The sequence below is a fragment of the Anabrus simplex genome, chromosome 14 (assembly GCF_040414725.1).
Source record: "Anabrus simplex isolate iqAnaSimp1 chromosome 14, ASM4041472v1, whole genome shotgun sequence".
In the NCBI taxonomy this organism is placed as follows: domain Eukaryota; kingdom Metazoa; phylum Arthropoda; class Insecta; order Orthoptera; family Tettigoniidae; genus Anabrus; species Anabrus simplex.
Window position 1 is genome coordinate 73477181 of NC_090278.1, and position 27307 is coordinate 73504487.

Here is a 27307-nt window from a genome sequence, read left to right on the forward strand (position 1 = left end):
TTGAATGATGCACCCAGCTTTCATCTCCAGTGACAATACGGGAAAACAGTTTATCTTCCTCTCCTTAAAACATTTTCAGGAAAGCTCGGGTCGTGGTTCTTCTTCAAACGTCACCAGTACATTGCATGGTTCAATAGTGTTGCTACTGGATGCGGTTAGGCCTATGTATGCAGAATCGCTATCCAAGTTGTTGGGAAGAGGCTCTACTGCTTATTTCTAGCAATTGTGATGATGTTTGGTCTAACGAAGGGCTTACAGCAACTTCAGCTCCAGTTTTAAAGATATTCACCTTATCCTGGCATCTTTTTTGCTTAGGCCTTCTTTTGAAGTTGTAATAAAACATTTTCAGTTGTTTCACTGACCTTCTACAAACAAATTCATGAGAATTAAAACAATTTGCAAGTTCTGTCCATACTTTCTCTTTATCACGCAATGTTATGCCATCGGTTTTCTTGTTTTCGATTGTCCCTTTCCTTTCGGCAGCAAGACTCATGAACAAACTCTTCTCGTCTTCAGAGAATTTGGATCCTCTCTTCTTTGACAAATTATTATTATTATTATTATTATTATTATTATTATTATTATTATTATTATTATTATTATTATTATTATTATTATTATTATTGTTGTTGTTGTTGTTGTTATTATTATTATTATTATTATTATTATTATTATTATTATTATCATCTTCCATTTTTGAGACCACTCTAACAGAAAATTGAATTACAAACCAAGTCTATTTTCTACCACGACTCAGTACTTCAATTGATAATCGAGAAATGGCAATCAGAACTTATGATAAAACTCGATATATCGCGATATAACGTTGTTTCGAAATGCAAGATCATGTCAAAATAAACGGAGCGTCTATTCCAGCTCACTAGTGATGATGAAATGTAAAAGGTTTTGACGAAGCGTCAAAAAGAAATGAGTCGTCATTTTTGACAGGCGTCAAGCATATTAGGACGAAGCTTGGTGAAACCAGCGGTAAATGTTGATGAAAATTTATAGCCATTTCATTTTTTGCCGTGAATAAGCGAATAACAAAACGGAGTTCACAAGCAGACACGCTTTCAAGTGATAGCTCCATGGCAGCCATACTGGCGAACGCAGAGCAAGCACATGGTTTTGAAGGTCAAACGCAGCTACCATACCCCAGCGAAAGTTACTACTGTACCAACTTAATTTTAAAATGTGTAGTTTGCAGAGAAAAAATAGGAAAACTTATATATTGGATGGCCTTCATAGATACATCTTAAAACTGACATACAGTGGTGGTCAAAATAATAGAGCCACCTGGCAAAGGTTTAGAATAAAGTGCAAATTTATTACTAGACATGTTTGTACTTCTTCTTCTTCTTCTTCTTCTTTTATGACCACATAGGATCACTTTAGTCAGTCCGTCGTTCAGGTCTCTTTGAAGGGATTGTTCGGGCTTTGCGGTCCTCCCAGTACTTCTTCAGACGCTCCGATCTTCGTGCCCTTTCCTCAGTTGAAAATGTGCGTGTTGTTGGTTTGTTTTGTGTAAGGGTAAAGCGGAGGTTTGTATTCTTGAGTTTTGTATTCAATTTTATCTTATTTTTGGTGTCTTCTGTTGTAAGGCCTATTTCCTTCAGATCCTCTCTTACTTCTCTGATCCATTTACATCCTGTTGTGGTATTTTTTGAGACGAGATTGTGTTGTACTAGTTGTTTCAGAAGTCTCGAGTCCTGCATCCTCATGATATGTCCAAAGAATCCCAGTCTCCTCTTACGCATAGTATCTGTAATGGGTTCTAGCTCTTTGTACACGACTTTGTTAGGTATTAACCGCCACTGTCCATCTTTCTGATATTTTTTGTTGATACAGGTTCTTCCAATCCTCCTTTCAATTTTCTGAAGTCTGTCAGTCTTTGATTGTTTATTCAGGTAAAAGAGTGTTTCTGCTGCATATGTAGCTTCCGGTTTTATAACTGTGTTGTAGTGTTTTATTTTTGTATTTATTGATAGACATTTCTTTTTGTAGATATCCCATGTTAATTTTTGTGCTTTAGCTAATCTATTTGTTCTTACTTGGATTGAGATTTTTTCATTTAAGTTATGTGTTATTACTTCTCCAAGATATTTAAACTGAGTTACTATTTTGATTTTATTACCATTTATGGTGACTTCTTTTAGCTGTGTTGGTTTTTGGGGCATAATTTCTGTTTTTTCAAATGATATTTTGAGGCCAATTTTATTTGCAATGTTTTGAAGTTCTGATATCTGGGTTTTTGCTTCTTTTATGTCCACTGCTAGTAATGCTAAATCGTCAGCAAAACCCAGGCAATTTGTTTTGATTTTTCGGCCAATCTTTATTTTGGGGGGAGATTTTCTAAACCATTCCCTCATTACCATTTCTAGAGCACAGTTAAATAATAGTGGTGAGAGCCCATCTCCCTGCCGTAGTCCAGTTTTAATTTCAAATGTCTCTGATGTTTCCCCCCTAAACTTCACTTTTGACTTGGTATTGGTGAGAGTCAATTTTATCATGTTTATTAATTTGGGGTGTAGTCCAAGGTGTCTTAAAATTTTAAACAGAGATTCTCTATGGATGCAATCATAAGCTTTCTTGAAATCTACAAATGTTATCACCATATCTCTGTTTCTTCTCCTGTTATAGTCCATTATCAACTTAAGACTCATGATCTGATCAGGACAGCTCCTCCAGGGTCTGAAACCTCCTTGATATTCTCCTAGTTCTTTCTCAAGTTGTAAACTTATCCTATTAAGGATGATTATTGAAAATATTTTGTATGTTATGTCTAGGAGAGAGATTCCCCTGTAGTTATTAGGGTCGGTTTTGTCCCCTTTTTTGTGCAGAGGATGAATGAGGGCTGTTGTCCAGTGTTCTGGTAGTTCTTCTTTAATCCAGATAGAGACAAGTTGTTGATGGAGGGCAACTTTTGCTGAGGTTCCTGCATATTTCCAGATTTCCGCAAAGGTCTGATCTTCTCCTGGCGCTTTGTAGTTTTTTAATTTATTCAGAGCTTGGTAGACTTCCTTTATTGTGGGGGGATTGATGTTTTCTGGTGATGTTTTTATCGGGGTGTTGGTGTCCAAATGAAGGAGTTCTGTAGGTTCCTCACAATTTAAAAGCTTGTTGAAATGTTTAGCCAGAATTTCTGCATTGTCTTTATTGTTATGGGCCAGCTTACCATCTTCATCCTTCATCAGTAGGGTCGGGGGTTCATATTTTTGGAGCTGCTTTCTGAAGGTTTTGTAGTAGTCCCTTGATTTAGTTTTACTGAACTGTTCTTCAATTAACTGCAGGGTGTCCTTATGATGTTGTCTTTTTATTCTTCTTAAGACTTGGGTAGTTTCTTTTCTCTGTTTTACTAGCTTTTGATAGGATATTTCTGTCTTTTGGGACTGATGTAATAGCCATGCCTGATGTCTTTTCTCCACTGTTTCATCACATTCACTGTTCATGTTTGTACTATGATGGAAACAAAATTTTACGTTGTACAGGAACCATTACAACAGAGTCACATTGTACCACAGTCAGTTATATAGATAACACAGCTGAAACTAATCAATAATATTCAAAATAATACCAGACCACAGGGTCAAAAAAATAGAGCCAATTGACACAAATATTTTGTACTTGATCTAAGTCTTATGAAATTTACAGGAACAGTCGTTTTTGCATAGGAGTGCATTAGTACTTCGTGGTGTAACCCTTATTTTTTAGGATTTCCCTGCACCTCTTACCCATAGAGTCGACTAAGCGCCTGCATTCGTCGCTGCTGATCGCATACAAGGCTCTCTGGATTTCTTCCCAAAGTTTATCTAAAGACGTAGCTTTTGAGCGGTCAATTCTCTTGTCTACGATCTCCCATAAGTTCTCGATGGATGATGCGTCAGGGGATTGAGGTGGCCACTCTAATACTTCGATATGGTGATATTGAAAAATCTGCCTTATGATCCTTGCAGTATGCTTTGGATCGTTATCGTGCTGAAATTTCCATTTCAGCGGCATTTCCTCTTCAGCATAAGGCAGCATCACATTTGCTAAGATGTCGTTGTACATTTCTGCGTTCATTATGCCGTTGATACGGTGTATTGGACCAAGGCCATACCATGAAAAATATCCCCATACCGTAACACTTCCGCCACCGTATTTCACAGTTTTTAAAGTGTACTTGGGATTAAATTCCTGGTTTGGTGGGCGGCGCACATAGACTTTTCCGTCTGAGGCAAACCTATTATACTTGGATTCATCGGACCAAAGGATGTTCCTCCACCAAATATTGGGTTTGTGTTCATTTCTCCGGGCGAAGGCCAACCTTTTCCGAACATTAGCTTTTGAAACATGTGGCTCCTGTCTCGCAATGCGCCCATTCAGTTTTGCGGATCTCAGTCGTCTTTGAATCGTTGAAGTTGATGGTTGAACATCATTTTTGTCGCTAAACAAAATGACTTTCAGTCGTGGTGGTGACAAAAATGGGTTTCTTTACCTCCCTAGTGATGAGTCTGTCTACGCGAGGAGTAGTTACACGAGGTCGCCCCCTATTCCCCACCTGCGGCTTTGTTTGTTTTGCCAGTCTAATGGCGTTCTGGACTCGTTTTCGCGAAACGTGTAAATCTTTGGCTATTTGATTCATGGATATCCCACTTTTGAACATCCGGAACATTATTATACGACCATCATCACTTGTATGCTCTGCTCTGCCCATCTAGAAGAATGTAAACAAAACCAAACGTCAGTTTACATACAAAATAATATTGAGTGGAGGTTTGTTGACAAATAACATCGCTAGCCCCCAAAACAACTGCAAAAAATCAATTTGAACGGGACTTCTGTAAAACGGCTCTATTATTTTGACCCATAAGATTCTTACCTTTATGCCTCTTTTCGAACGTCTAGCTCAAACGCTTCCTTTCGCACGACTACAGGCAGCAGCGACGTCTTCCCTGATATTGTCTAAAAGGGACTGACAACACGGCACTCGTGGAGATTTTGCGAACTAATAGATATCCTAGTTCTTAATCTCGTCAATAGAGGTGGCTCTATTATTTTGACCGCCACTGTACATACATTTTCATTATATACTGTTATGTCATTCAGCATTCAGTCTGGTAGCCTCTGTGAATTTACTAAACGCCACCACAATCCTCTATTTGTAACTAGTTGTTTGACCTCGTTTAGTTCTATATCTCTTATTTTTAAATCGTTAGAAACTGAGTCTAACCGTCATCGTGTTGGTCACCCTCTACTTCTCTTAACCTCCATAACAGAGTCCACTCTTCTCCTAGGTAACTTATCCTCCTCCATTTGTTTCACATGACCCCACCACTGAAGTCTGTTTATGCGTACAGCTGCATCCATCTAGTTCATTCCTAACTTATTCTTTATCTCCTCATTCGGAGTACCCTCCTGCCAATGTTCCCACCTGTTTGTACCAGCAATCATTCTCGCTACTTTCATGTCTGTTACTTCTAACTTATGAATAAGATATCCTGCGTCTACCCAGCTTTCACTCCCGTAAAGCAAAGTTGGTCTGGAAATGGGCCGGTGTAAAGATAGTTTAATCTGGGAGCCGACTTCGTTCTTATAGAATACTGTTGATCACAACTGTGAGCTCACTGCATTAGCTTTACTGCACCTTGATTCATTCTCACTTGTTATACTACCATCCTAGGAGAATACTCATCCTAAATACTTGAAATTATCTACTTATTCCAGCTTTGTATTCCCAACCTGGCTTTCAGTTCTCTTAGATTCCTTACATACTGACATCACTTCAGTTTTAGAAATGCTAAGTTTCATACCATACTCATTGCACCTATTTTCAAGTTTCAAGATATTAGAGTGCAGTCTTTCAGCGCAAGCTGCTATTAAGACCAAGTCGTCAGCGTAGGCCAAACTGCTTACTACATTTTCACCTAATTCAGTTCCTCCCTACCACTTTATACGAAAGTAGCAGCCCGATTGCCCCGACAATTGCTGACTGACGTCCCTCCTGGGGCAAACCTCGCTTATATAGCGTCGAGGCTTGCATGTACTGAGGATAGCACATCCCAGGGTTCTCCGCAGAGTTCTCGGTGGAGGTGATGGCCAGCCATAAGAGAATTACCCCTCTCTATGCTGACAGCTTTATTAGGTTAATATTCGGGCCCGGTGTAAACTATGAACAACAAGGGTGAAAGTTACAGCTTTAACTGACTGTTTAAAATCATCTTTGTAGAAAATCTTGATGTCAATAAGGAAACATTGTGTAAAGATAAAATGGAGGCAGTGAATGATCTGTTATTTTAAGTAGATTTGAAGAAACTTCCCCATTTGCCTCAAACTTCTGTGCACTGCAATCTCAAGAAGTTTTATACAGAAAAAAAAAAATGTTAATATGTGTTTATAACATTTTAGCTATCAAAAAATGGGATATGGGTTTCATCTTGTATTAATTTCAAGCGCACATAATTGTGTAACCTTTTTCAGTGTATAAAAGGTCTGTACCTGAAGACGGTCCAACGGACCAAAACGTGTCCTACATGAACAATTTTTAATTGTAACATATTACGGTATTGACCAGGTGGGCATGTGCATTGTTAGAATTACATGAAGAGAGAACAGACAGAAAATGGAAGTTTACAGGTAAGAACTTCGTTAAGAACACGGACATACGGAAAAACATGTTGTCTAACTTTCAGTTCATGTAAGTGTCCACCTCCGTAGCGTAATGGTTAGCTCTTATTAGCTGCCGTCCTCGGGGACCCAGATTCGATTCCCGGTGTTGCCAGAAATTGAAGATTGGCAGGAGGGTGGGTATGCGGTTTAAAAGGGTACATGCAGCTCCTCACCATTAGGGTTTTACCTGAAAAGAGCTGCACCACCTTAGGACAAGGACAAAGATATACTTTAGTTAATATAACTGAATGAATGGATCAAACATGTGACGAATCCAGTCCAGTCTAGGAACATGAAACAGGATAAACACAATGAAAGCCTAGTGATGAAAGAGGGAGCAGTACAAAGAGGTTAGAAGGACAAATGTGAAAACACAAAAAGACAAAGACAATCTTGACATTCATACTTAGATAGGCTGTCTTCTTATTGATCCAAGATCCTCTACTTCCTTTTCTTCTCAGCTCCCGGAAAGCTTGTTTCTGCTTTCCAATTTCATCCAGACTCTCCAAGGACATTCTCGATGGATCTTCAGTCTTAATGTGACAAGTGTGGGATAAAAAGAAGGTCAGGTTAAGACAGGAAAAGGGAAGAAATAATAAAATCAAGATGAATACAAATGGTAAAAGGCTAGGGACACAGGACAATTAAAAAAATTTAAAAAGCAACGAAAAGGAACCCAACAGGTCACTACATAGTGGACTCCCGGTAATTTGCATGCGGATAATTCACTTTGCGGTTAATTCAAGAGTCTCAAGGAATATTTTCTTTCCTTATAGGAATAATCATCTCATGTAATAAAATAATATCTCTGTGTCGTTTAAAGGAATTTGATTGTGATATGGTGCATGGATCAAAGTGTATAATTTTCATGTTCCGTATTGATGACAATTTAATTATTGTAGGTAAATGATGTAATCCACCTAATCAATACAACATAAAATTAGTACTTCATTTTATTTTGATCATGGTACTAGTTTTGGTCTATTGACATTAGGCCATCATCAGCCATAAGGTCTTAAAACACTTTAAAAAATAATTAGCCATACATATAACAAACAAAAATAGCACAACACTTGAAAATAGTTTGATCTAATATTCAATATCCACTGAAATAAGTCACTATATTGAAGATCTAAAATAATTTGTTGAAAACTTGTATAAAATTAAAAGCAATTGGTGAAAAATTAAGATAGAATAGATTGATGTTAAATTAAATCTTAGGGAAGAAACAATAAAATCAAGATGAATACAAATGATAAAACGTTAGGGAGATTGTGGACAATAAAAAAAGGGAAAACAATAGAATAGATTGATGTTAAATTAAATCTTAATTGATCTTAATTTTTCACCAATTGCTTTTAATTTTATACAAGTGTTCAACAAACTATTTATAGATCTTCAAGACAGTGATTTATATTTATTGAAGTATACCAACAGATCATAAGAATTTTCAAGTGTCATTACATCCTCAAGACAGTGACTTATTTTAGTGTATATTGAATATTAGATCAGAACTATTTTCATGTATTACGCTATTTTTGTTACATGTATGGCCATTTAGATTATTAAGGCCCGGTTGCATAAAGACCTCTGACCGGAGATCAATGTAGAACTTAGTTCCGAAAATGAACTTAGATTACGACTTTGTTCGTTGTACAAAACTGAACTCGGTTTATACATATGTAGTTCAAATCTAATCGGAGTTCAGAAAATTGGACGTTGCAACACCGCAAAACAAACGAAATACGAAATACCTTTGCCTGTTGTATAATACTTAAATGGTGGGATTGACCTGGTCGTGACTGTCAACAAAGGAAATACGAAATTGCTTTGCCCCTTGGATAATGCAGGTTGAATTGAGCTGGCCTTTACTGTCGACTAATGCACGTCGTTTGCAGCATGTACTGGAATTTCTTCATATACTTTTCTTGCAGCGAACAGATGAACGAAAAACAGATGACCGACTTCCCTCAGTCAACCCTATTTTTTCTTCTTTTCTTTTCTCTTATCCCACAGTATTACTGTAGGTTTGCAAAGCCTAGTGAGTCTTTCATTTTCATGACCTTCGTGGCTATTCTTTCTTTTATTCATTTTTTGAAGAATCTATTAGTGTTAAGAAGGGGTAATTTCCCAATTGCACTAGGGCTCGTTCGGTCTTGTGTGGTTTAATATCACGTCAGGATAAAAATGTTGTCACATAGAACCCGTCGTAGGCTGTTTTTCCTTTGTGGTATCTGTTAGCTACGGCGATATTAAAGAGGTTTTAAAATTATAAATTCGGTCATAGTGCTTTTGTGAGCACAGCAGACCAAGTACATAGCTGTCAGGAAAAGGTGATGCAACTCTGCATGTCAGTAGCTAGCTCACGTTTCATATGTAGCGTGAATCGAACAGAGCAGTCCCCAGCCGGCAAATTAAGCACATTTGAATCTCGAGAAGTATTTGGATTGATTTTCTGAATAATCACAGTGTTGAACTGTTTGTAGATTTAAGGCTAGGTGTAGAAGACAGTGTAGTTCCATTTTTAAAATAAAGTTAATAGCATTATCTCAGAAGATATTGACGCCATTCTATCTTGAACGGTCCATATTGTTATTTGATATCCCAGTAATCAGACATCTGTAAAACACGAACGTAAGCTGTTATGTTGTAGAATTATGTTTCACTGCGTTATACGAAGCGTAATATAGCTTATATACGGACAACAACTATAGCTAACAATGTATTAGCTTAGTCTTTTGTGTATTTTCTTATGATTTATCATAACAACACAGGTAAAGTATGTTCACAATCAGCTGTTCTTGTATCTTGAATAGAAAACAACTCCTTAAACTGAGATCAAAGAGTTTAATCGGAGAAATTTCTCCAGTCAAAGATAATCCCAGTTCATGTGAATTGATCTCAGATTAACGTTTATACAACAAAAAATCCTAGTTTAGCGTGAACTGAGATCAATTTCTTCTCTGATCCAAGATCAAATGGTTTATGCAACCGGCCCTAAGTGTTTTAAGACCTTATGGCTGATGATAGCCTTGTATCAATAGGCCAAAACTAGTACCATGATTAAAGTAAATTGAAGTACTGATTTTATATTGTATTGATTAGGTGGATTACCTCATGGTGCATGGAGACAGGTTTTCTTCAGTGTTACAGTAGTCCTACTTGCATACTGCAACAAGAATGCTGCAAGCTTGAAAACATTACAGCATGGTGTTGCAAGTGTTATAGCACAAATTTCCTCATCTTCAAAGCTGAGATAATACGAGAGGAATGCACTTTCACTCGGAGTCTAGCCTATCTACCTTACGCCCCAAGGTTGCTGACCTGTTCTAAACATAGTTGAGAAGTGCAAACGTAGGTATGAACATGCGACATTCTCTTTTTTAAATTTCAAATAATGTAATTGTGAGGAGTTTTCATCTGTGATTGTGTAAGTTTTCATAATAATCTTGGTTCAGTCCGGGTTGGCATAATCCACATGCATTTTGAAAACCTTGTGCATTTCATACATTTCAATATTTTAATCGATTACTTCGTTTTTACTAGGCTTAAAAGAAAAACTGCTGGTAATTCACAAAGTTCGTACATTAATTACAGCAAATTATCGAGAGTCCACTGTAGACGATAGAAAGGACAAACAAGTCCAAATCATACCATACGTTGAAAGCTAGAAACATCATCTTTTACCATCATCTTATTGTCTCTTAATTTTCCTGTGATTATATCGCTTTCTTCTTATCCCACACTTCCCAATCAAAGGATCTGTCGGTGAGTGTTGAAGCCTGCCTTTCTGAACATGCTGAAAAGCAGAAATGATCTCATCAGAGACTGTGAAGAAATCAATAAAGAAGAACTACGATTGATGAGGAGAGAGCCAAACTATTCGAAGTTGGTAGTTTATAAAGATGGAGAAATTGTTCTTGTCGTTTTTGTGCTTTCTTTCTATTTCTCCTTCTTCGTACACTGACCTGTCATTGTATTTATCCGATAATGTGTTCCTATTTAGGTTCCAGTCTTTCTATACATGAACTGTCAATTTAAAAATTTGTTATAATTCGCATACAAAGTTTTTATTTAAAAGAAACAAGAGAAAGCACAATTCAAAGGAATTTTTATTAAATTTCAAATAATATTTTGTTTGTTTTCGAAGAGTTCATAAACTGAGTTTTGTTCTGTTTCATTTATTTTTGCAAATAAGTAATTATGTTAATATTAATTAAGAAGATGCAATATACGGTACTCTGAAGGCAAGGAATTCTAAAAAAAATTCAGCATGTATTATGGCAGATGAACCGAAGATGTGATGCTTTAAAGCAGTTTGAGTCCCATGCTTTGAAGCTTCTGATTCGTACACACGCACAAAGTGTGCAATACTGTTCAGTTCGACTCGAGAGAGGTTATGAGATATTTTATATGTCGGCTGCCAATCTCGAGACTCTGAAATGAGGAGAATTCCCATCCGTAGATAATGCTACATTCCCTGCCCCAGGGTATCGAATGAGACTACATTAAAAATGAGACTGTTTGCAGTCTATCCATTTGTTAGAATAAGCTTCTCTTGCAACCTCCATACTTGCGATCAATAATGCATTTCTTTTAGTGCGTGTTATACCAGACGTTTTACATTTCCAAGATCCTGTAGTAAGGCCCCATGCGACATGCGTATCTCGACGAAGGACATCAGTACTGGTACGTACCTCGCTATGTGATGGGATACCAGTTTCAGTGATACTCGGTTTTCTTTCAGGTCACAGCGTATTCCAGATAAAAATCCCACTATTTTCATACTACTGCGAAGGTGTTGGCGGACTTAAGTGTAGTATTACGCTTCGTATGTGTCATGTATGTGTGTTGGAGCATTGTGCAGAGCATGATTTGTAATTGAGAATGTCTTTTTGTTATGTCTCGTCCTTTCTGCAGAGTCTGAATTATGACATTATATGTTCTCCAAACCACTCGATACCTGTAAGTGAAATGGGAATTAGTAAATGTCCGTTTAGTTTGCCCCTACAGTACGGTATTACCTGATATATCTCTCTTGATGAACATTAATTATCTTGCCCTCAACCTCCTCGTTGGAGGTCAGGCATTTTTTTTTTTTTTTTGTGATTTTGTAACCAAATTTTTTTTTTTTTAATCAACACATTCATCTCTTTAAATTTTTTTAAAGAACTTTCATTGTCAATTCAGTTTCAGTGTAAACTTAAAATCTTTCACATTATTAAGCAATGAATAAAACTTGTTTACTAATGGTTTTCTTTTTTACAGGTATGTTACAGTGTAATATTTATCTTGAAATTGTGTGTTTGACGGACTGGAAAACTTTTAAACTTATATTTAACACCATAGGTAATAAATTTCATATTAATCCGTATTGAAGAGCAGTATAGTGTAAATAAAAGCTAAAGGTTTCCACGTTTCCTAACAGTATTGAATAGGTGGAAACCTTATCTTTTGTTTTACACTACATTTAACACGTTAACAATTCAGCACATATTGAAATGAAAAATCTTGCCCGTACATAAAACTACAAGTATTTCAGTAAACATTCCCTCCAACATACAGTATTATTATGACAGAAATGTCACACGTTATTTTGTCTCATCTCTTCACTGTTAAACCTCAGTAGAGATTTCATCTCCAACATAGTCATAACTATCGTCAAGAATTCCATCATGATCTTCAAGAACCATATCTATGGATCTCAAGTAAATGTTTGACGAGCCTCATTGTAGTTATCTGTATTTGAACCTACAGTTCTCAAGTAACTTCATATAAAAACCATCGGTGCTGACTTATTTTTATAATATCAGTAATAGCATTAAAGAGTGTAATAATAATAATCTACCACTCTTAAATAAAAAAGTTAAAGCATGCAAGATTTCTAGGTAGAACTGTAGAGTCCGCCCTGCAAGGATTATAACATAAATATGTTAGTTTCATTGCTGCTGTTCTTACCTAGAAATGATTCTGGAGGAGAGATGTGTTCATTACGCCTGCCAGGGACCAACCCACCCACCCCTAGAAGTATATTTTCTTTTATAACCTAAAGTAATGGTCCAGGTGCCATTATCCATTGCTTCTGTCAACGATCATGGCCATTGGCCGAGATATCGAAGATTAAGATGTCATTCCCATCAATGAAGAGACAGAGATTTTGTTACCAACCTCTGCAGAAGAGAAAAGGCTAAAGAGGCCCACGAAGTTTGAAAGTGTCATGGCGTTAGACAATAACCTTACACTTTCTCAATTCCTCCTGTGATCTCTGGGCTTACAGCAAGGAAAAAAGGTCATTTAGTAGCTGTAATGTATTTTTGCACATCCAGGCTAATCTCTGTCATGAAAACAGTGGCCACTTTGGGGCCACACTCCCTTCAGGCTTTTTTTCTATGGCCACGGCAGATACTGTCCGCACGACAAGAAAAAGAAAAGACAGACCAACAAACAAGAGTTGGCAGCTATGCTATTCTACTTACCTCTACTTACCTCAGCACTACTAATAGAAACCTAAATATTAAACAAAGGACAGTCACTTCGCGTGCACCACAGAGTGGAGCCTGGTGTTCCTAACATTGCTGGGCGGACTCTATAGTTATGTCGATTTCTACAACTGGGGTTAATAATAATAAAAATGTATCACCTAAAATATTGGTAATAAAGGTGACAGGAATTCATACAATGTCAATAATAATAATTCTCTGTAGATGGCACAGCTAATATAGCACAGATTTTTAGACAGTTGTATACCCTCAAGAAAGGCTGCCTGGTTGCCATAACAATAAATCATTGTATGATTCCAGTAGTTAGACTTTTGAGTTGAGTGCAGGCCATACGATCATGTATTACAGTAAATGCTCCTAACAGCAAAACCAAGAACTCTAACTAGATAGATAAGAACGTCCCCACCTGAGGACAATCTTCCAAATCAATACAGCCTTACAATCACTCTTAGTGATCAGTTATATATAAAAAACACAGTGCATGTTTTGGCTCCTAAGAGCCATCTTCAGCTGTTTCAATGAATCTAAATTAAAATAGCCATAAATAAGACATACCACTTAACTGAGCAGCTCATCTCTTTCCTCCAAGTCTTCCCAGCCAAAACTTCGCAACATTTTCGTAACACTACTCTTCTTATTATTTATAAGTGGATAAGGTGGAACATTTTTCTTGTCTATTACACTACTCTTTTTTCGAAAATCGCCCAGAACAAATCGAGCTGCTTTTCTTTGGTTTTTTTCCAGTTCTCGAATCAAATAATTCTGGTGAGTGTCCCATACGCTGGAACCATACTGTAGTTGGGGTCTTACCAGAGACTTTTATGCCCTCTCCTTTACATCCTTACTACAACCCCTAAATACCCTCATAATCATGTGCGGAGACCTGTACCCTTTATTTACAATCCCATTTATGTGAATACCCTACTGTAGATCCTTCCTTATATGAACACCTAGGTACTTATAGTGGTTCACATAAGGAACTCACACCCCATCAATGCAGTAATTAAAACTGAGAGGACTCTTCCTATTTGTGAAACAACCCCATTTATCATCATACTGTCTGTCTCAGAGGGACTTGTTTATTTAATTTGTTGATATATCTTTTGAGGGGCATATGGACTAAAAATGGCCAAGAGAGATCAAGGGGTCAGATTAGGATGGATGTAGGATTAGTTATTCATCAGTGAAGAGATCAGCCCAGGATAGGGTAGGGTGGAGGGCTTCATCAAACCAGACCAGCTGGGGAATATCTTGATATTCAAGGTTTCTTCTCAGAAGGCTGACTGCAACCTACATGGTGGTGTACCAAAGTAACGATGAGGTGATGTGCACGATAAGTCGACTTGTACTCCACACAGCTTTACTTCTAAATTGACATCTCGCAAAACAAATGAGCGTCATCTTACCTCTGTTGCCAGCACGCTACTGCTGCGAGGACAGCTGATGCAATACGACTGCAGTAAACAGCCCTCGTAAAATGTAATACCATATTCAAAAAAGCTAATGAATCGGGATTGAAAACAAATTCACAAAAACTACACTTACTAACATCTGCCACTAAAAAGAGAATGAGGAATTAACACATCACTCACCACTAATGGCTGGGACAGAAGGAGGTTATGGCCTACAAAAGGAACATTCCACTGATCTGTCACTTTCTTGCCACTTGTCTTTCCCGAACTACACTGGGACATGCTAAACACGCACAAACTAAGTATACTAACCAATACATGGACGTAAATAAAACTACAGCTATATTTTTACACACTGAACTATTAAACCTATATTGTACTAACTTTTGCTGTGCTAAACTGTTAACTATGCTATACTGTTCTATATTAGAGAGATAAAGACTAATATGAAGAACACTAATTATTGAAGAAAAATGCAAAAGATAAAGAACCGTACCGAATATCATCCAAGTTGAGTGAGATACGTGAACCATGTGGTGAATGTAAATATTAGAGTTGGCAACTAGGTTTCGAGATTGCACTCTGCTGATATAAGTCAATATGAATAGCAGCTTGGGATTGGTTGGATGTCAATGTTTCAGTGCATAACCACCAGACAGAGCCAAAATCGGCCAAAACGTCAATTTAGAAGTAAAGCAGTGCTGAGTATAGGTGAGCTCTATGAGAAATTAGCGGGTTGAATCTGGACGGTCAGGCAGTCTGTAATGAGAAGAGTAGGATGGGGTGGAATAAGATGAGATGGTTTGGAGAACCACATCAGACAGGTCCAAGAAATTTAGAAAAATTTTAAAAAAGTTCCGAAGGTTGAATCCCATTGCTGAGCATGGTTTGTCCCCTATTTTACATGGCTATTAAAAAAGAAGGGCTAAGGATGCCCTAGTGGTCTGATTATATGTTCTTGTCTTTGTCTATTAAAAGTCACTCTGCATGTTTGTTTAATTCTTTGAAAAAAGCCTTGTCTAATTGTCAAATTCAGACTTTGTATTTTGAGTGAATTTTAATGTACTGATATGCCTGTCTTAAGTGTTGTGTTTTGTTGTATGAAATGTATTGAGTGTGAGTGCAGTATTCAATCGGGGCTTCAAAAAAATATATAAATAAAAAATTAACCACTTTGATTTGATGGAAATGGTGAAAATTACAAAGGCTGTATCTGCAAACCAACCTCTGCAATTTAAAGGTAGTTGGCTCATATCTGTAGTGCTTGTGTTCATGTGAATCCCATTAACATTTTGTTTTACTTGTTTGTGTAGCAAATGCTGCAAGAAGGAAAATATATCATGGTTCCAAACAGAACTGCAGTTGGTCTTTCTACTTGTTACTGGGGAAACTCTCTGGGCTCATTTTCTCTCATTTGAGGCTGTAGGATCAGCCCCATGTTCAGAAACATCCCCAGTAGACATGACTGTATATTGATTTGTATATTAAATTAATAATAATAATAATAATCATGTGCAGACATTTTAATTTGACACCATCTGGGTGTCTGCTCATCAATTTCGACGTTCCGTTTCATTCTAGGCCTACTAGATGGCAGACAGAGGCTGAAAAGGCACAGTTAGTGTTTATTCATTGTTTCTCTGTTTCACTTCAGTAATGAACACAGGTACTTACATTCTTGGACTAGTTCAGAATTATGTTTGTCAGCCATAATGGAATGACAAAGGTTCTGACAGTGTAATACAAACCGGGTATAACGACTCTGAAGGGACCGGCAGTTAACGTTCGTTATATGTGATAGTCGCACAAATAAGTCTTACCTTTGATACGCGGATCAAGACTTCTGTGGCACGTCATACAATAACAACAAAAGGAGATAATAAGATCCACCTATTCAATACTAAAAATGTGTGATAGATTCTACATATCTGTTAAATCATCACAGTTCGTTTATTCAGATTTATATTACCGGTTTCGACGATAATGTTTGTCATCATCAGCCCAGGAAAAACTTTACAAAGACATTAGAAAATACATTGAAATATGACTCTTATAATTAAATTGTATCAGTAATTTAAAAATATTCATGTCAAGGCTAAAATTGTTTTTACAAATGTTAGCTGATAGTCATTATTACATTGGTAACCATTTTTTATAGTGAGGTGTACACCGGTGCAATTATATAATTAAAAGGAATGATGTTTAAAAATTTTTTATACTATATACTTTGTGGTAAAATATAGATAATTATCAGTTTTTATCAGTCATAAATAAGTATAATATTTGTATTCATTAAACAGCTTGATTACTTTTAAAAAATAGACAGGCACTGTAGTCACATTTGATAGACTAAAAGAAGCAACCAGATACTTAATCAAAGATTGCTCCTCAAAAGTGTATGCAACAGAATAAATTGTGTGAAACATTCAAATTGGACTAACAGGTATAGAGTCAAAATTATAAACATAAATATATCCAGCATAAACAGAATAGACTGATTAAGTCTATAAATCACTGGTAACTTGGTGTTAACAAACAAAGTGCTTATTAAGAAGTTCTGTAAAAAGTTCTTTATAACATCTTATTTCGCTTGTATGTCCATGAGTGATGTAACAGATATAATGTGAGTTGGTTGCTATACAGTATACTAATATTTTATTTTTTACATGTAAAAAATACATCAAAAGTCTAGCAACAAACCATCTTTTAACATTATGCTTTAATAAATTCTATTGCCATACTTTTTACAAACTTTATTAGGTTCAAGCAAAAATATACCTGTTTTTAAAATTTAATTTTCAGTGGTTTTAAAATAAAATCATGAAACATCCAGTCGAATGGATTTATATGTAATGCAATTTAATATCTAAATGAAGTCAAATGAGGGGGTTTCATGATGAATTTAAAGGAAAACAACCGAAGGCACACTAGACAGTAAAAAGTAATAAGCAAGGCCTTATATTGACATGCTAGTTGTTACAGTTTTTGTGGAGTGAGACTGAGAGTACGTACAGCAATAATATGTTAGCAAAATACATAAAAATAAGTGAGGAATGAAGTAAAAACACAAACGGTCTTGGCTAATAAATGAGATGTTCTCTCTGTCCTTCCGTATTCAAGAAATCTTTGAGAGTGATTCAGCCAATTCCTTTGCAATGCCTGCGTTTATTTCCCCATTTTGGAATCACCGTATTATGTGTGACTTTTCTTCACTATTAAACACTTCTCCTTTCTTTTGATATATCTTCACAGTGATTATTGCCTTGATTATTTAACAGACAGACTGATTTGAAATCTGCAATCTAGTGAAAACAAGAGTTTGAAAATAACCTTTACATTGTTGTTAGCAGTCCCCAAACGCGTAACAAACAAAAATCAACATTGGATTTTATAGTCGATACATTTCTCTCAAAAATTTGGTAAAAATACGCTGCTTTATACGATGTGTTGTAATAAGTGACACCGTACTGAGTGATTTTTTTAATATATGATTTAGACAGGACCGTTAAATTTTGCTGTTACACCCAGTAAGTCAGGATGATGTCACAAGATGGAAATTTGGATGGAGAAATTGATATAGAAATACTTCAGTCTGCAAGTTTCTACCAGTTTGTGAGAGACATTTTATGGAACAAAGATGTGCCAATGAAGGTTTTATACTTGTCCTATTATAAACTTATACTGACCTATGCTTCAGCAGCCTGGACGTTGACTAAGTGGAACCAAAGTAAGATACAAGCAGCTGAAATGAGGTTCTTGAAGAGAAAACAGGGAAAGACAAGACGATATAGAATACGAAATGAGGAAATGAGGTGAAGCATGGACGTGTGTAAACTTCAAGGAGAGATTGATATAGCAAAGCTAAAATGGTTTGGACACATGATGAGAATGCCAGGAGAGAGAATACCAAAGAGAACATTCATGGATACAGAGACTGCAAAGAGACTGGAGACGGCCTAGAATGAGATGGAGGAGCTCTGTTGTGGACTGTATTCATGTATACAGAGACTGCAAAGAGACTGGAGACGGCCTAGAATGAGATGGAGGAGCTCTGTTGTGGACTGTATTGCAAATAGAGGAGTTGGTAGCAATAAAGTACTAGAAGAGGAATGGTGGAAAGATCGAGTAAGGTGGAGGGCTTTGGTACACTACCCTACCCAGAGAGAGTCTGGAAAAGGGAATGGATGAAGAAGATCCAATAAGTAATTCAATACACTGCAGTTTTTAACTTAGCCCTGGAGAAGGTAAGCCCTGATAACTCTTGCACCAGAAAGATGGAGATGGTGGGAACAGTCACAGTCCTATCCTCTGCAGACGATACTAGGTGACACGCTAGAGCAAATGTACATAGATACCTCTAGATTCCTACAGAATGCCGAGAAAGTTGGCTTAGTGGGAATGATGGTGTAATGTTTGATAAAAAGAATAACATGGAGATATCACGCAAACAGCTCAACGAAGTGTGTGAATACCCAGAGGTTTTGAGGTAGGTACATAAAAATGAGAATCTTAAATCAAGATTGATAACATGTATATTTTAAACCAGCAAAATACAAATAGAAAAAGAGGAGGAGGACCGACAAGTTGCAAAGAGTGAATAACAACACGCTGCTTTTAATCCTTTAAAAGGTGAAAGAACAAACACTGACCTTAAAGAGCCAAAGTTGAACAAGTCATAACACCTGAAGAAAAAAAAAAAAAACACCAATAGAATAAAAGGAAAGGAAGGACACAGGCGGGAATGGGAAGTGAAGAATTCATTTGGCAAAACTAAAACATAGAATAAAAAGAAAACTATCTCCACTTGGTGAAAAAGTGCATGAAGTATTGACGGAAAATAATACTTAGAAAATTCCAACAGGCAGTCATCACACTGTTTAAATTTCGAAAGTTTACATTAAAAATGTTCAATCACAGCACTCGCAGCCATTACACAGTGACAGGGCAGTATATAATCCCCTGAGTAGAGGCAGATAATAATATTGCTACTCATCCTCAGTTCCTACAAAACCAAGTTCAACCAAACCCAGGGCCCCCTTGGTGGATCGAGTAGCCGAGACCCTAAGGAACCTAACCAGTACATCCCCCCCTAAAATAATTCCCACCGAACTTGATAGCTGCAGCCGCTTAAGTGTGGCCAGTATCCAGTAATCGGGAGATAGTGGGTTCGAACCCCACTGTCGGCAGCCCTGAAGATGGTTTTCCGTGGTTTCCCATTTTCACACCAGGCAAATGCCTGGGCTGTACCTTAATTAAGGCCACGGCCGCTTCCTTCCACTTCCTAGGCCTTTCCTATCCCATCGTCACCATAAGACATATCTGTGTCGGTGCGACGTAAAGTCAATAGCAAAAAAAATAATAATAATAATAATAATAATTCCCGCCATGATCACCAAGTTACTACAATCTATGAAAATCTCACTTCCTTAAACTTCACCCCACGGCCTATAAATATGCCTTCAACACAAATACCAGATGAAGCACTGGTTCTCGGAGCCGAGGCAAGGTGCACCGCTGATAAAACGCTGCCAATACAACTATGCTGCTTTTCAAAATTAAAATTTCCAACATCAAAAATGTAATTTACATTAAATTAATGCTAAATATATGCCAAGAGCCAATTGCAAAGTACTAAGCAATATCAGGCTAAGTTGGTACTGAACGGATAACCGCCAAGTATCAACACATGCTGTATTATAAAGAAAAACTCTTGTCCGCCAATGCCTGAGAGGATACGCGTCGGACCCTCTGTTCAATAACTCATAAACTTAATTAACCAAATATTAATTCAATCTAAAACTATCATTTACACCATAAACTAAGCAAATAACTTGTCTCGATCTTCTTAAAATTTCTATTTAGAATAATGACCGAGAGATAGGTGGCTCATACGGACGACCAGGACAGGTAATAAGAGCCTGACTGGGCTACAGGAATCTAAGTCCCGAGAATTTAGAAAATGTGTTGCTCACCAAATGCATTCCTCTGAAGTCCAGTAATAAAGATGGAAGTAGCGCGTGACCAGCACGCATCATAACTCGATCCTCAACCGTACACACACACACACACACCAGTCGAACCTCGACTGAGGAATGGGTGGAAAAGCCTCAGTTTATATAGAGCGTGTAGAAGGTGCTGGAAGTATGCACAGTTTGTTCGAGAAAGTAGACAGGAGATGGTGTAGCACTGACGCATTGATGACGCAGTGAGCAGGTGATAAGAAGCTTGCGGTGCAAGAAGTTGGTGAACTGGAGCGATGTAAAAAGTCGACAAAAAAGGCAAATGATGTAGAATCTTGAATAAACTTTTGGGGGAATGTTATAATGCGAAAATAAAGAGAAAAGGAGGTAAATACAAGAAAGATCTTGGTATAAGAATAGCCTGCTAATGCTTGAAGATGAAATGAATGCAGAACTATTAGACAATTGACCTTATCTTTAACCTACATTGTTGCTGTACTGATTGTATTAGAAGCTTCCTTGAAGCTCATCTCTGTGTTAAGTATAAATAAGGTGGTGGTGCTTATTGTGACAGTAGCAGAAATTTGTGGTGTGGGAAAGAGTAAGAAATAAGAATATAATTGTTTTGTTTACCTTCAGCTGGAGGTTAGTTATTACCATTGGTTCGTGTAATATGCATGTGTATTGTCTTGTCCAGTGCAAGTTACTAAGAACCTACATAAACCTGTCAGAAATCAGAGATCTATTTAGGAAACAATTCCACATCCTTCTTCAGAGAGTCTAAGATCTATGGAAGTCTATTGATGTCCCAGTGTCGAATTTCACCAAAGTTTGTATTAGCTCTCATGACCATGATCTGTAAAATGAGTATAACACTGAGCCTATTGTCAAACATAAGGCCAAAAAATAAAAATGACGAAGTATTGACTGGTAGATTAACAGTTTAACTTTATTAAGAATTAATTGGTTGGGCATCATCATCTTCTTCCTTCCCCCTTATCCAGCTCCTGTTGGGTCTTTTCCACCTTCCTCTCTCTTTCCACCATTCCTCTTCCATATCTTTGTCCCAGTCCAGATTTCTTCTTCTTGCACTCCTTTTTATTGAATTGATCCACCTTATTCTAGGTTGCTCTCTTACATCTTCTTTATCATGTTCAAACCATCTTAGTTTGTTCCTATCAATTCTCTCATTTAGGTCTTGTATTCTAACTTCCTTTCTGACTTCTTTGTTTCTCAATCTGCCTTTCTTATCATACTTCTTAGGTATTTCATTTCGCTGGCTTGTCATTTCTCCAGGTGTCCGGCTCCATGACTAAATGGTTTGGTCACAGGGGTCCTGGATTCAATTCCCGGCAGGATTGGGAATTTTAACCATAATAGGGACTGGGTGTGTGTGCAGGTCACCTACGGGTGTCAAATTAAAAGACCTGCACCAGGCCTCTTCAGACACCATACGCTATTATTATTATTATTATTATTATTATTATTATTATTATTATTATTATTATTATTGTCCAGGTCTCATCTGCATATGTCAGTGTGGGTGCATAATATATATTGTACATTATCTCTGTACACTTCCTTGGTACTTTCTTATTCCAGGCAGGGTTTCTCACACTCTAGTAGAATGCATTGTCCTGTTGTACCCTCTTCATCAATACGGCTTAATATTTTTAAAATTCATATATATTAACACCTTCATTTTCTTGGTTTTGTAAAATTCCTTTAACATTTGTGTTTTACTAGTGGCTTGTGCAGCAAATGCAACCCCCGCCCCAAATATCATAGTTCAAAGGTAACTGGGTGAAACTGCAGTCTGTCCTTACAATGAAGCTTTTGCTGTCGAAAGTCTTTGGGCGTGTTTCTCTTACACGAGTCTCTGTAGGGTTGGTTGCATCTACAGAGAGACCACCTAGCAGACATGGGAATATATTGATTACAGGCTACCTTGCCTACCCCACAGTGTTATAAAATCAAGCAGGATAACAAAACGTTCTTTACAATATATCGAGCAAGTGGTCATGTGGTTTGGATTACGTAGCTATCAGCTTGCATTCAGGAGGTAATGGGTTCGATCCCCTCTGTCGGCAGCCCTGGAGATGGTTTTCCATTTTCACAACAGGCATATGCTGGGGTTGTGCCTTAATTAAGGCCACGGTCGCTTCCTTCCCAATCATAGCCCTTTCCTATCCCATTGTTGCCATAAGACTTACCTGTGTTGGTCCGACATAAAGCAAATTGAAAGAAAGTTGTCCAATATGATTGAGTAGTTGGTCTCATGAGTATAAATTGTGACAGATTTTTATCTACTCTCAGACTGACCCATTTTTTCACCCTGGAATTAGTGAGCAGATCTGGGTTCAAAATGTCACGTTCATACCTGTTAGTCTACATTGCTATGTGCTCCAATAAGACAGTGAAAAAAACCTGAAGATGTCCAATTCTGTAAAAACATAGGGATTTTGTACCTAGAAACTTGCTTGCCCTGTAAATTGCAGTTTGTCATGAACCTGAACTCTTGCAACAATTTTAGGGGATTGATGTAAAATCTCATCTCTGCTGTGAATTAATCTTGACATTACTGCTGTCTTCCTTATCACTACTATCACCTTCAAATACACTCCCCGGATTCACTTAAACTCTCACTTTCACTAAATGAATCATCACAATGGACTGTACTTGCTCATGAGGCATTCCTTGTGAATGAGATGTATAGAACTTATTTAAGCAAATAGCGTCTAGCCCACCCTACAGTTGTGTTTCATCAATTTTCTGTTGTGCTGGGTAGAAAATAATTGCTACTCACTTAAAAGAAGTTTGCATTCTAAACTATTACTGTTTAAAACTTCAGACTAGAGATGAGGTGGATATTAGCAATATCCATTCAAAATTATTCTTCATTTCCTATGTCCAGCTTTCTGGGTTGGGTTGTAAATCAAGAACTTCAATCATTGCCTGTCTTTCCACCACTCCTTTCCTTTCTTGAGTACATCTTCTAGGTTTCCTCCCATCTCCTTTATGCACTCCCTCACTTTGGAAATTTTCCTTTTCTGCAGATATCTTTTTTTTTTTTTTGCTAGGGGCTTTACGTCACACCGACACAGATAGGTCTTATGGCAACGAAAATATATCTTTTTTTTTTCTTGGCACACTCTCCTCTCTCGTCTTCATCATGTGCCCATACCACTTCAGTTTAGTTGTATGTATCCTGTCTTGATGTTTCGAGGTTCTCATCCTTTTTCTGATTTCCTCATCTAATTCTTTCCTTTATGGTCTTGTCTTCGATGCCTCTTAGGAATTTCATCTCCTCTGCCTGTACTCTGCTCTCTTCTCTTTTTGTTTTCGTCTATGGTCCAGCAGCATATATTAGTATGGGTTCATATTAAGTTGAATATAAAACTTCTTTACATTGCTGTGGAACATCTCGGTCCTTCAGAATACCCCTGGGTTCATAATAAGTTGAATATTAAACATTTTTACATTGCTTTGCAACATCCCGGTTCCACAGAGTATCCGTTACACTCTTGTACAAGCTGATTGCCTGTTGTATTTTCCCTATTTTCTCAACTATCTTTCCAGCTTCTTTGATCACACTTCCCAAGTACTTGAAACTTTTGACCACTTCCAGAATTTTTCCGTTCAGTTTTATCTTTCCCCTTCCTCCCTCCTGTCCTTCCTTCCACTTGCCATCGATATTGTTTTACTCTTCTCCGTGCGTACTTTAATTCCACGTTTAGATATTATCAACATTTATTTGTGTATAGAATATATATTTGCAAAAGTTTTAAAAGGATCGATAACTTATTTTCATTTTATGTGTAATACAATATAACTTTTAGAAAGAACACCTCCATACTTTAAGGGAGTGAAGTTTTTGAAATGAAATTATTTGGGGAAAATAGAAATCACTTACCGAAAACTTCATTTCATTCTGAACGTTTTGGTACGTTGTATGTGCATGTTCCATGATTTTATGTCGGTGATATGTGCATCAGGTATTGCAAATATGCGATGTGCACAGGCTGCATACAGTAAATTAACTATGGGCTCATGGTTTAACTCAGAATTACTTAACTATTCTTCACGTTTAGGTCCAAAAAATTGTTTCAAGTTTCCCATATTTTGTCATAAACAGTAAAGTGGTATAACCGGGCTTCAAATAGTAGCAGAGGTTGGTGGAAGAGAGCAGCATAAAATTCCTCTTGACTTTACTCATGTCACTCTCTCACCGCTTTTTGCATGGCAGTTTACGGTCCATCGATTCTCATCACAGTTTTTGCAGCATGTTATCCCTTGCATGGCCTTCAGATTTGTACGGCAGTGAGAGTCGTGACAGTCAATAAGATGAGAGCCTTTTGAAGCCCCGATGTGTGTCTGTCTGTTACGGCAGACTTGGCATCCTACTACTCCCTCTTCGGATGCGAAGGTGCCGTCATCAGCGCCACAGGTGACCCCTCTGCCCCCGGTGATCCCCCCGCTGGCCTCGGTCGTGATTCCCATTAACGCGCCCGATGTGTCGAGCCAAGACTCCCGTGGATCTGTTCGTGATATGGCTGATGATGCTTCTCAGAGTGGAGTGGGAGGCAAAGACGACACCTCCAAGAACGGCCGGATGTCCATCGAGAAGGAAGGCAAGGAGAGAAGCAAGGACAAGGATCGAGAGAAGAGTGAGAGACACAGAGATAGGTAAGTGTGGTTTTCTATTACTGAGCACCATTCATGTAATTGAGGGAGTCAGAAGGAAAGGAGTGCATCAATATTTTGTGAAGGAATGTAGAAATTTTCTTACTGCTATTATTTTTGACCGTACAAAATAGGAAATGTTGGGTGATAGGAAAACAGTTCCTGTTAACCCTTGATAGGTATACAGTAGTATCTTAACCACCTGATGGTTAAGTGTATATTACTAGTACAGGCAAATGTATGCTGACGGTTCTAGAAGATTGCTATGTCTATATCATTGGGTTTTGAATGTTAGAAAATTTTTTATCATCTCCATGTAGCTGGAATTTGCAAAGTTTGAGATCTGTTGATATGTCATTAATCTGAAGGATAAATAGTAGGACAAACCCCTGAGGGACACTTATTCTACCATCCTGAAATCACATTTCCCACTATCACACATCGCCGACTATTTTCAAGATACGTGGAAGAAAATTAAAGTGGCACTGTATTTAAATTTAGTTCTTGAATTTCTGCAGTAAGAGCTGAGTGTTGTCAGTATCAAAGGCACGTACCGAGATCTACTAGTGCCAGTATAGTCACGTCTCATTATTCCATTGCACGTCTGGTGTAATCTGTTACTCGTAAAGCTGTTGCAGTGCTGTGTTCTTTTTCCTATTGAAAGGGTTTGAGGAGGGAAGGTATTGAGTGACTCGTATGTGAACTAGACATTCAAGCACTTTTGATAAGGGTGGTTGTATGGATACTGGATGATCATCTGAAGGAGAATATAGCTTGGAGGTTTTCAGGATAACACAGGTACACTAGATCATGAGAAGAGATATAAGGAGAGGGATTTGTCTGTGCTTTTCTGAGGTTGATTTGTCACAAGGAAATTAGTTAAAGTAGGACTTGTGCGATCTGTGTAATGAGTGTGATTTGTAGTGTTGAGGGCTTTGTGGAATTCACTAGATTGTTCACTTCAGTAGTCTGCTTTAAGAGGTCAGTGAGGAACTCGCCCATGACTATCACGTTTTCGTATGCTGAGATGAGACTTGACCACTTCAGAATTGTCAATTTGTCTTATAGCGTGTATACAATTCCCACTTACTATATACAGTGAACCTTGTTAGTGCGTTCCTCATTAACAATTTTTCCCGCTTAGCACGCTGTATATTCGAAGTTCCAACTCTCATCGTATTAAATCTTACCTCATTTATTGCGTCACAAATGTTCGCTATTACTACTTAGTACGATCACATTTTTCCTAGACTTAAAAATGTTACTGTAGTTTTATCCCTTCTGAAAGAAACGTGATTTCTAACTCGGGTAGGAACCACCGCCACAGTTGAATGGTTACAGGAAAAGGCCTTCCTGAACTTCATAAATTGCACTTTCAGGGAGCAAGCCGTTAGCCTCAGAAATGTTCAGTTTTGCTTGCGGGTTAACAGCGAGATCACTGTATAGCAGAGTGAACCTATTTGTGCTTGTATTTCGCATTTCATTCAGAAGGTAGAAATGTATTTTGTGTTGTGGTACAATGAAGTGTAGCTAATATTTGTTGTGTGATACAGTAGCCTATATCTGGATTAGGAACGTAATCGTGTGAAATTGTTTAGCTTAGTGCATATTTGTCTTGTGATAGCCTAGTTACGGATACGGAAAATGTTATAAAATTCCTTAATAATGAAGACAGAATTAAAATATGTCCGAAAGTGGACTGGCATAAGCGTGCAGCGGTCGCGAATATTGGTCTTGGTTGAAACTTGCACCTTCGAGTTTTGACTCCATCACACAAGTTAATCAAAGTTTTGTTTGATTCAAAATGGCTCCCAAAGTCATTCCTCGCTGTTGCACATGATTGTGTAACCTCCAATTCATCGTCTAGGAGTGTGAGCAGAAAATAATGTTTCATAACCCACTGCTCCAAAATAAAAGGCCCCTACTAACATTTTTTTTTTTTTTTTTTTTTTTTTTAGAAAGAGTGTGATCTGCAATAAAACTTTGATATTTATATTGGCCCCCATGCTCTTGTTGCCTTGAAAGAAGAGCTCCTTACTTACGCTCATAACCCGCACATTTTATGCTTATAGAAGCATTCAACAGTATCCTAGCAAAGTCACAG

At 37.5% G+C, this 27307-nt stretch overlaps 1 protein-coding gene across 6 annotated transcripts in view; it reads left to right on the forward strand.

Moving 5' to 3' along the window:
* Positions 1-27307, forward strand: part of Fip1 (Factor interacting with poly(A) polymerase 1) — an 82693-nt gene that overhangs the window by 27276 nt on the left and 28110 nt on the right. For 3 of the 6 annotated variants that reach the window (XR_010861572.2, XM_067158294.2, XM_067158296.2), the window contains exon 7: positions 24911-25206. Coding sequence is in view for 5 of the 6 variants with exons in the window: in XM_067158294.2 (XP_067014395.1) it covers positions 24911-25206 (296 nt within the window). In the remaining variant the exon portion in view is untranslated. The remainder of the gene's footprint in view (positions 1-24910; positions 25207-27307) is intronic. The other 3 variants (XM_067158297.2, XM_067158298.2, XM_067158295.2) reach the window with 2 other exon arrangements.